The sequence below is a fragment of the Suricata suricatta genome, chromosome 4 (genome assembly GCF_006229205.1).
Source record: "Suricata suricatta isolate VVHF042 chromosome 4, meerkat_22Aug2017_6uvM2_HiC, whole genome shotgun sequence".
Lineage (NCBI taxonomy): Eukaryota > Metazoa > Chordata > Mammalia > Carnivora > Herpestidae > Suricata > Suricata suricatta.
The window spans coordinates 69,511,034-69,521,901 of record NC_043703.1 but is presented as its reverse complement, the minus strand read 5'-3'; the positions used below and the strand labels follow the sequence as shown (position 1 = coordinate 69,521,901).

The following is a 10,868-nucleotide window of genomic DNA, read 5'->3' as shown; positions in this document are numbered from 1 at the left end:
TTGTTTTGTAAGCTCACTGTTTTAGAAGATGTATCTTTTTTTCATTCAAAGGAATCTTGAATTTATCTTAGAATCTTTATTTGGGAAGGAAAAAACCTTTTGATATCTTAAATCAGAGAAGACCGCATTAAGTGAATATTTATTTTTGGTGATTTATATTCAAAATTAATTAAAAGTTTTTTCTTTGAGGTAACTAATTACAAATGGAAATAATTAACAATCTGATTGGGGTCAGACCTTGTCAGATTAAATAATCAGAACGTTGACACGTAGAAAATAAAACTTGAAAATTTTGTGTCACTTTTCTTTTATCCTGTATTCTAGAGTACACTAAATAGGACTGAGTTCATAAAATCTGATACAGTGATGAAATTGTAGAGTTCCTCATACTGTGCCTTTGAGTTGGAGAGTTTGAGTTTTGTTGTTGTTTATTAATAAACTATGAACCTACATTTTGACCTGAAAAAAAAAATTATAACAACAGAGAGTTAAATAATAGGAGCTGAAAATTGGGAAGATGCTTAAGATTACAAACTTGCAATGAGTAGATAAATAAGTCCTGGAAATCTAACAGAGTATAGAGATAATATACAACAATACTGTATTACAACTTCCAGAGGTGCTAAGAGACTAGATCTTAATTGTCCCCCCCCCCCCACACAAGATAATTATGTGACACGATGGAGGCGGTAGTTAAAGCTTCCGTAGTAATCAGTCTGCCATATATATACACACATAACTCAAATCAACACGCTGTCACCTCGCTTCTATAATGTTATATTTAACACACCTAAATAAGGTTATTGTTAGCTTTTAGCTGTAAACTAGAGGTATATTTCTGAATTAATGACTTTCAGAAAAAGGCTAAGGTATTGTATTACACCCACATACACAAAATCTTCAAGTTCTGATAAATCAAAATGCCATTATTTCTTTTTTTCAGTATTTACTTTGGAACTGCTGTGGTAACAACCCTATGACTCCTGAACTGTTGACGTTGGAGAGATAATGGTTATCTTAATCCACAATACCCGAAAGTAGTTACATATGCAAAAAAAAAAGGGGGGGGCTATGTTGTTGCAGACTTTAGAGAAGAATCATCATCTAGTGTTTTTATAACGGGAATCATAAAATTATCCGTAAGTCAGTGGAAGAAACCCTGAAGGAATAAATTACCAATTTTCACAGTTTTTTAAATGCTTTTAGATTTCAAGATCAACAAGTTAAAACACGTGATCACATCTACTGACCGAAAGGAAACTTACTTTGTATGACGCAACACTGGTCACAATAGCATTTCACAGTTTGAAAACCAGACAGACCTCAACCCAGATCGCAGCCTAGCTTAACTTTTAGGTGAAGGTCTCTCAGGTCTCAGTTTCCTCACTTGGGAAATTCATGAAATTATTCATTCAATGTCAGTTGAATGCCTACTATGTATCAAACACTATTTTAGCAATAGAAGTTTGTTGTTTATAATTTGTTTTGAGAAAATAAAAACACGGCCTTTGCCTTAGCAAAGCTCCTAAGTTTGTGAAGAGACAAAGAAATGCAACATGCTAACTACTATGCACAAATGGATGTGTGTGAGCAAACCGGCTATAGACAGAAAAAAACAGTTGAGCCGAGACTCAAACAATGAATATGAATTGCTCAGATGGAGATTATGGGAATCCCCTGAATAGACTGGACAAAGAAAAAAGACTGGGGAAAAAAAAAAACAAGAAAAGATGGGTTTAATGTTGATGATGCATAGACTGGGCATCAGGGAGATAAAGTTTAGAGCATTATATGCCACACTAGGGAATCTGACCTTTAACTTTCAAGGAATGATAGGGTTCCTTCCACACTATGACTCTGGAAACTGGCTGTAGGCTTGACCAGATGAATTCAATCTGCTCATCATTTCATCTAAAGTTGTGAGAGTCTTTTAAAGACAAAAAAATTTAAAGCAAAAAAGCCCTCCAAGTTTTGATGCTGATAGAAAATCTAAAAGACCTCACTCACTGAACTGACCAGCTTTAGGACCAGCAGATTTCCATTGTTATGATTACAGTAGTAAAACATTCTAAAGCAAGATCTATGACAAATGATGTACTTACTTCTATTCTACATCAAATATAAACTCTATAAACCGATAGGTGTGAAAACTGTAAACACGTATTTTACGTACCCCCGAAATATTTTTTATACTTTGTTTAAATGAAGCTTCACTCTCTTCATCCTGAATATCAATTAGCTATAAAAGTACCTAAAGAGAATATAAAGTCCCATTTACCTGTGCTCTGCGGGTACAGGGGGCGGCCAGACAGCAGGGTCCCTAAACGGTTCATCTGGACAGGACACAGGGAAATCTGGGGGCTTGTCAATTTTAAAACTTTCCAAAGTGCTGACAATACTTTTAACTTGTTCATATTCTTCCAGTAATTCCTGCTGAACCTTAAAAGGAAATAATCTTTACGCTAGAAACTGAAGTTTACATGAATGGCAAATAAATTGCTACTGAATGCAAATTTTCTCAATAGCAAAGTATGCAAAAGGAATCATTAAAACATTAAAAAAACAAAGAACTATGTAAAGTAACATAGATAGAGGCCAGGAACTGGATTGAAAAAAGACATTATATACCATTTTATAAGGGAAATAGTTATGTGTTTTTCAAAATGAACTCTAATTCTACCAAAGAATGTGATGACCATTAATATAATTTAAAACAGGCAAGGAGTCAGTAACAAGTTAACCATTCCCAGAAATCTAAAATGTTATGCTAAATTTTAATATATTTGTAAAACAGCTTCCAGAATATTGTCAGCCAGAATTTTCACCAGCATTTCCTACTCCTAATATTACCAGGATATTGCCTGTTCACATGGAGTACCTGTTATGAGCATCGGAAAACCTGAAACGGTATAATAAGCCTTACCCACTTCCAATTTTTTTTAAGTTTATTTATTTATTTTGAGAGAGAAAGAGAGAACTAGCAGGGAAAGGGCAGAAACAGGGACAGGGGATCTGAAGCAGGCTCTGTGCTGACAGCAGACAGCCAGATGTGGGCCTCAAACTCACAAACCGTGAGATCATAACCTGAGCTGAAGTAGGAAGGACACACCACTGAGCCACCCAGGCGCCCCTCCAATTTTTACTTAAATTCTCTTTCACCTAAAACCTGAATTCTTCTGGCCTTGTTTAAGTTCTCTCAAGTGTTGGATAAAGTTCATTTTGAGTTCAAAGACAAGATTTTTCCCTTATTTAAAAAACTTGACTGAGTTCCTACTACATGGAATTTCTTGTGTTTTCAAACTTTGAGACCATAACTAATTTTCAAAGGCAAATAGATAACAGATTGAAAACTGTATTCATCAATTCTTTTTAACAATTCTTATTTGGTTTTTGACCAGAAATTACACTTTACTGTAGAGAAAAGAAAAATCTAGGTAAAATTCAACTGTGAATAGGGGCGATTATATACTTGGAGAAATAAAATTACAGAACCTAATGGAAATAAACAGTAAAAATAACTGAATAGAGAGTCACTATTTAACGCAATTAAGGAATTGTCAAAAACATTTCCATGCTAGATTAATAAACCACTCTTGCCTGTGGCTAGTATGCAGGAGCACAACTACAGATTTCAACTTGAGTTAAAGCAAGTATCGTGTTCTCACTCAACATAATTTGGTAACGCTTGAGTCGGATAAGAAGCCAAATTTACCCTGAAACCTTAGCAACATTAATTTCTGACATGGAAAAATTAGAAAAAAACACTTGAAAGGCATTAGTACATTAAAAAGAAGCTTCAAAGAAATTCTTGACTTTGTACTTTTAATTTTAAAAGGATTTTAAGTTTTAAGAATAAGTGGGGAAATTCTAATTCAAGTTTTTATTAACTGTACTATTATATAATCAAGTTGTGCAGTCAAGAGACACAACAAATATATTAGCTTTATTAGATTATTGATTCCTTTGTATTTGTAGGGAGTCTTTCAAAAGACCCTTTTAAGAAAGAGGAAACTTTCTTAAAGGAAAAGTTTGGTGAAATGGGTCAAAACTACATGATAAAAATGAAAGGAAAAGGGTGAGTAGAAATACCTTATTATCAATAATTTATAAACACATAACTAGGTGACTGATCATGAAAATTTTAAAAATCAAAAGTAGATTCAATGACAATTTAGTATCTTCAAAATGTGTCTCATGAAAGATATTATCAAAAAGATGAACTAGGCAAGACACAATTATTCAGAGTACATTTTAAATATATTTCAGTATTCAGACAAATAAGAAACGAATACTTACAACACCTCCAACTAGTTTTCCAACTCTAGTCTCACAGTACAATAAACCTTTGCCCTCCCTGAGTGGGCCTCACCTGTTGCCATTTGCCTTTGACAGCCGGGTCTCTGACTGACTGGCAGTGTCTCCGAATCTGCTGTATCACCCCCTGGTAGTACACCATCGATGAGTCATAGTTGCCAAGAAGAGCATATTCTCTTCCTTTCTTTGCATTGTCACAAATCTCAGCCAAATTCATCTTCTTGCAGAGACCTACAGAGAACAAACACATGATGTCTTCTTATTGAGTTTTCGGTGCCAACTTCAGAACATTTTTCTTATTCTTTAAAATACCTGCGTAAAAGTACTTTCAAAGTTAAAACAGTTCTCTCATTCTTTGAGGTTATCTGAATGCATCTTATGATACTGAGCAGAGTTTCTAATTTTGGAGGTACAAAGGAGATCATAAAAGAACACCCAAGAAGATGACACAGAGAGAAATTACACAGCTCTGAATGACTGGTTTATGGTACAGGTACATACATTGGACACTCGTTTTCCTTGCTTGTTTATAATTACCACAAGCTGTAATTACAATAAAGATCAACTCAATTTTACTCAATTTATTCTTGACGACATAGGAATATTTGAACATCACTTCAGAAATTAGTTCTCCCTAAAATATTTTGGCCCCCAAAACAAAAAGTCATACTTTAGAAAGAAAGAAAGAAAGAAACAAACAAACAAACAAACAAACACTGGTAAAACCAATGAAAGGACAAACGTCCATTATATAACCACGAATGTTAAATATCTGGAAACTGTAAATCTTCTAAAAAGTGGTAGGCACTTCCAAAGGGCTAAATATTGTAAATTATTCTACCATGTCTTCTATATTATCAACAATACCTGATATGATGAAAAATACCAAGAAGACCCAACTAATTACTCAAAGTCACCATCTTAGGGTTCAACTTAATTATGCAAGTAGAAGTTTTGTCCAAGATGTTCCTGTCACAAGAAGCTTCTGGGTGAATTTCAGAAATGTTAACAAAAGTATCTTCCTTTTTTCTGCCTTTGAGTGTTTGAGTATTGCTGTACTGTTGGTCAATATCCACTTCGGATACTGGTTCTAGGCCAGCCCAAGTGTCTTCAAGCATTGAAGGCGTGAAATAACTTTCCAACTCATTAGACAGTCCTTTTTCTCTACCATGCCCTGATCCAAATGGTGTAGATGTCTTTGGAGAACCCTGGGGGTGGGTCTGCTGCCACCATGGAGAGTAGCCAAATTGCGCCAGGGCACACCAGGGGATGGAGACCCAAATCAGCCCCCCATCCCTCCTGGGGAAGCTTCTGCCCCGTCGCAGAGAGTGGCTTCTCCCATTGGGCCTAGATGGGGGCTGCACGGTAACATGTGTTGCCGACTCCCATACCCATACTGAGGAGAGTGCGGCCTCGGTTCGCCTCCAACCGGGGTACCCTGGAAGCTGCCCAAGCTACCCCAACCTCCTACACGCACTCCAGGGTAGGGAGCAGTCACGGGTCAAAAATTCTGTCGGTCCATATCAGGAGATGAAGACGCTTACTACCGCTTCTCCCCCAAAAAGCCACGCTTAAGAAATCTATTTTAAAGGAATAGCTTATAGTTGTCCATGCATCACTTATATGTATTTAATTGTCCCATACAACTTAAATCTAAGCAAAAACTACCTGAGCCTCTTCTGCTCCTCAAACTGTAATCTTCTATGGTCTTGTCATTCTCTATAGCTTTCTGTCTGTGCAAATAACTCTCACTGATCTTTCCCTTTTGATAGATACTAGGAAGAATATTGTACTCTCTGATCCAGGAATTCTTGCTCTTCTTCCAGGCTTCCCAAAAGTCTCCCAGCATCCTCCATGGCCTCCTATGCAAAGATCCTCTCCACTAAAGACTACAAACTGTAGGAAGTTCAGAGATATAAAAGAATGGCCTCCGAGAAGAGTCCAGATTGTCCTTCTCTTATTTCCCAGAACATTAAACCAAGGAATCCACTTAGTAGAGAAAATCAAAGTATTTCTCCATGCCTTTCTGAGGGAATTTAATTCTGGTGTGAGGAGCTTGGCTCCTTCTCTCCACTTCTTATCTATTCTTAAGGAGCTCAAAAACTCTCTTTCAAATTAAGCACATGTAGTTCCAGGCATTTCAGCGGACTCCAGTACATTCTGAAAAATAAGGCTGTTTCCTTTATGTGCTTTGCTAGATTATGGGTCCCTTCTCCCAGCATAAGTTCCTTGCAGGCAGCATCTGTGTCATTTTGAATTGTACCACAACAGAGTGTACACAACCTTTGCACAGTTAGGAACTGCAGTGGCTCATCAGATCCAGCCGCACAACACAGGGCAACCAAGCAAAGCCTCTTCTTCAAATTAGAACATTAACACAAAGCAATAAGGTCTCATTATAGTGAATGAGCTGTAATTAGTAAGTCCAGAAGAAGGAAAAAAAAAAGCTGCTCCATATATTATTTTCTTTTAAAGCCATTGTGACACAAAAGCGTTATCTCTGCTCATACGTGCAGGTACACAACTGCCCAGGATAAAAATATCTTCATGTGGGGGGTGCCTGGGTAGCTCAGTTATGCATCCAACTCCTGATTTCAGCTCAGATCATGATCTCATGGTCGTGAGATAAAGCCCCATGATTCTCTCTGTCTCTCTCCTTCTGTTCTTCTCCCCACTCTTACACGCTTGCTCTCTCTCTCTCTCTCTCTCTCTCTCTCTCTCAAAATAAAAATCAGTATCTTGATGTAAAGCAGGGGTCAGCAAAATCTTTGTATAAAGAATCAGACAGTAAACATCTTAGGTTATAGTAATAACTGTTGAGCACAACTTTTTATAAAACCAGCCTCCTAGTAAGAATGAAGTACTTTTAGGGGGATAATATTTCACTTAGTTGAGATTTGAAATTAGTGTTCCCTATAATCAAAATCAACTGCAAATGTTCATATGATAATGCTGCTTTTTAAATAAGAATTTAGGTATTTCATGTTTGAAAATGTCTTTTTACCCTGAAAGATGGCATGCCGTCACATACATATGATTTCAATTTACCATATTCACTGTTTGGAAGATATCTACAGATTTTTTTCTTCTCTTAGTATTTGCTCTTTCAGCATGCCTCACACAGCAGATCAATCACTTCCAATTAGAGGTTAAGGTTGGGTGCAAGTGCCTCAATTGCACATAGAATGGATTTTGTAATATGGTCATTTCCTTTGCACTTGCTTCAAAGTCTTAGAAAGGCTGCTGAAACTGAGCTCAGAAAACATATCTACTGCAAACCTGAGTGGGAACGGCAACATCATTTCTTTACCTTAACTTCTGATGGCCTGGAAAGCTTCATAGAACAGCTTAATGTTATTTGTGATTCAAATACCATGAGTTGGCATCGAAATCACTTCCCGTTTTGCATATAAGCAAGGTTTGACTTGTAATTTTAGGTTGAGTTCTTTAAGAAACATGACCAAGTCTGCAGTGAAAACTGATTTCCAAAGCCATTCAGTGATCTATCACAGAGGTTGAGAGCAGTTCCTCTCGTTCAGAAAGATCTCAAATCAGCCCAAAGCTCAAAAGACCGGAACAGGACTTTCCCGTCACAACCAAGCCCCTCAGCTGCAGTGTGGTGGGGCAGGTCAGGGCAATCGGCTTCCATTCTGACCGAAATTCATGGAGCTAACACCGACTAAGTCCATGAGAGCAACACACTTGAGCCTAGAGACACTACTAGTTCGGCATTTCATGATATACTCAAATATTCTCTGCAAAATACCTGCTGATAAATAAAATAAATAACCATATGTTTTAACTACTTTACATTTTAAAGGTTTCATAAATTTGTTCTCCTAAGCCGCTTTCTGTTACATATTTCTACCCCCATCAACTGTCATACATCTTAACAGACTGCACCTCTCTGATCATACAAACTTAGTGTTTTCTGAACTTTTTGTGAATATTTTTGTCAGTAGTCACTCCACAAGCACTATCATTGAAACTGATTCTTCAAAAACTTCACACTTAGAATAGACTTCTTGAATAACAATCATTGAGCTGTATTGGTAACCTCTTGCCAATCCACAAAAGCCAAGGAAACCCACTCAAAATCATCTGCTTTGTTTTTTAATTGATTATTAATGGTTTCAGCCCTTGCAGCAACTGTTCTTGCCAAAAGGCTAATAGTTTTAAAGAGTTTATTTTCTCCAGACACATTTCTTTGGCTACTACAACCAAACACAATATGGTTAAGACACCATCAGTTAAATGACCTCCTGACTTGACTAACAAAGGAAATACTCAGAAACTTAATCTGGGGGCAGTCTGATTTTCAATTAATAATTCTGTGAAGAAATTCTTCTGTGGTTAAGATACTCCTTTTTCCATTTTCTAATTTTTCAGACCTTTGTTTTTCTGAAGTTGGGAATACTATGATGAGTGATTAGTCTGGTAATGTCACTGTATTTCCTTAGCACAGCTATAGTCTCACTGCATAAGAATCAATGCTGTGTCATCTAATTCGATAAGCCAGGGGCACCTGGGTGGCTCAGTTGGTTAAGCGTCCAGCCTCGGCTCAGGTCATGATCTCACGGTTCATGGGTTCGAGCCCCGTGTCAGGCTCTGTGCTGACAGCTAGCTCAGAGCCTGGAGCCTGCTTCAGATTCTGTCTCCCTCTCTCTCTGATACTCCCCTGCTCACACTTTCTCTGTCTCTCAAAAATAAATAAAAGACAAAAAATTTTAATTCGATAATCCATACTCTAGTATAGTTTATTTTTTAAATTTTTTAATATTTATTTTTGAGAGACAGAATGTGAGCAGGGGAGGAACAGAGAGGGAGACACAGAATCCAAAACAGGTTCCAGGCTCTGAGCTGTCAGCACAGAGCCAGACACAGGGCTTGAACTCACCAATCACAAGATCAGGACCCGAGCCAAAGTCAGATGCTTAACCGACTGAGCTACCCAGGCACCCCTCATGTACATTAGAAGTATAACATATTGGAGTGCCTGGGTGACTTAGTCAGTTGAGCACCCAAATCCTGATTTTGGCTCAGGTAATAATCCAGGGTCATAGGACCAAACCCCACATTGAGATCCATGCTGAGCCTGAAGCCTGCTGCTTAAGATTCTCTCTCCCCCTCTGTCCCTCTCCCCCACCCTCTCTCTCTCTAAAATAAAAAAATAAAAATAAATTTTAAAAAGAAGAGGTAGAAAAACCCAAATCCTACTTTAAGGGCAGCATTATCCTGATACCAAAACTAGACATTATAAGAAAAGAAATTTACATAGCAACACAGATACAAAAATCTTTAAATTTTAGGTAGTCAAGGGCAATAATACATAAAAAGTATAATGCATTATGACCAAAGAAGGGTTAATACCAAAAATTCAAGATGGTTTATACTAAAAACCAATCAACAGAATTTTAAGAGACTAGAAATGTATGATCATCTCAATAAATGCAGAAACTTTGACAAAAGTCACCATTCATAAGAACTTTTAGCAAACTAAGAAGAGAATTTCCTCAGCCCAACAAAGAGCATCTATGAAATACCTACATCTAAAATCATATTTATTGTGAAAGGCTGCTCTCCTCCAAGATCAAGAAATAACAAGGCCAGTATATTTGTTCTCATTCCTTCTATTCTACATTAGAACTAGAGGTTCTAACCAGTGCAATAAGGTAAGAAAAAAAACGCATTCAGATTGGAAATTAAGATAAGCTGCTTTTATTCTTATACAACCTGATTATTAATGGAGAAAATCCTAGGGAATCTACAATAGCTACTAGAGTTAATATGTGAGTTTTGTAACTCAAAATTCATTTTATAACTCAGAAGTTATTATGTTGCAGGACACAAGGTCAATATAAAAAATCAAGTGCATTTCTACATACTAACAATAATTGAAAACAAAAATCAAAAAAACAAAATCACCCAAAAATATTAAATACAGATATATTTAACAAAATACACCCAAGAACGTAACATAACAAAACTACTAAATATTGCTAAGAGAAGTTAAAGATGAGTTAAATTAACAAATAAACGTACATGTGCATGTATTTATGAACTGAAACATTCAATACAGGTAAGAGGTCAGTTCTCTTGAAAGTGAGCCATAAATCAATACAGTCGTGACCAAAATTCCAGCAGCCTTTCTTGTAAAAACTGACAAGCTGATTTCAAAATTGATACAGAAATACGAAGGGCATAGAATAGCCAAAATGAGTTAGCAAAAGAGTAAAGTAAGACAACTTATACCATCTGTTTCCAAGATTTACTATAAAGTTGCAGCAGTGAAGACAGTGTGGGATTGGCATACAGGCTCACAGACCAATGGCACAAATTAGACATTCCAGAAGATGTATACGTATATGGCCAATTAATTTCTGACAAAGTTCTCAAGGCAAGTCAACAACGGCAAATTTTTTTTCAAAAAAGGGTGCTAAAACAACCAGATATCCATATGCAAAAGGATGACTCTTACCTCACATCATATACAAAAATCATCTCAAAATGAATTGATGATCTAAACATAAGTGAAAACTATAAAACTTCTGGAA

The 10,868-nt window shown here is 36.6% G+C and overlaps 1 protein-coding gene, 1 long non-coding RNA gene and 1 pseudogene across 5 annotated transcripts in view; 1 reads left to right on the top strand and 2 right to left on the bottom strand.

The window, feature by feature from the left end:
- LOC115289601 overlaps positions 1-10,868 on the top strand; it is a 53,692-nt gene that overhangs the window by 18,614 nt on the left and 24,210 nt on the right. The window lies entirely within an intron of this gene.
- KATNAL1 (katanin catalytic subunit A1 like 1) overlaps positions 1-10,868 on the bottom strand; it is a 93,723-nt gene that overhangs the window by 65,629 nt on the left and 17,226 nt on the right. For all 4 annotated transcript variants that reach the window (XM_029936892.1, XM_029936891.1, XM_029936889.1 and 1 more), the window contains exons 2-3: positions 4,370-4,545; positions 2,279-2,439 (exon numbers count right to left, since the gene is read on the bottom strand). In XM_029936892.1, the coding sequence (XP_029792752.1) occupies positions 2,279-2,439; positions 4,370-4,531 (323 nt within the window). In that variant the 5' untranslated portion in view covers positions 4,532-4,545. The remainder of the gene's footprint in view (positions 1-2,278; positions 2,440-4,369; positions 4,546-10,868) is intronic.
- On the bottom strand, positions 5,320-5,848 carry LOC115289600 (annotated as a pseudogene).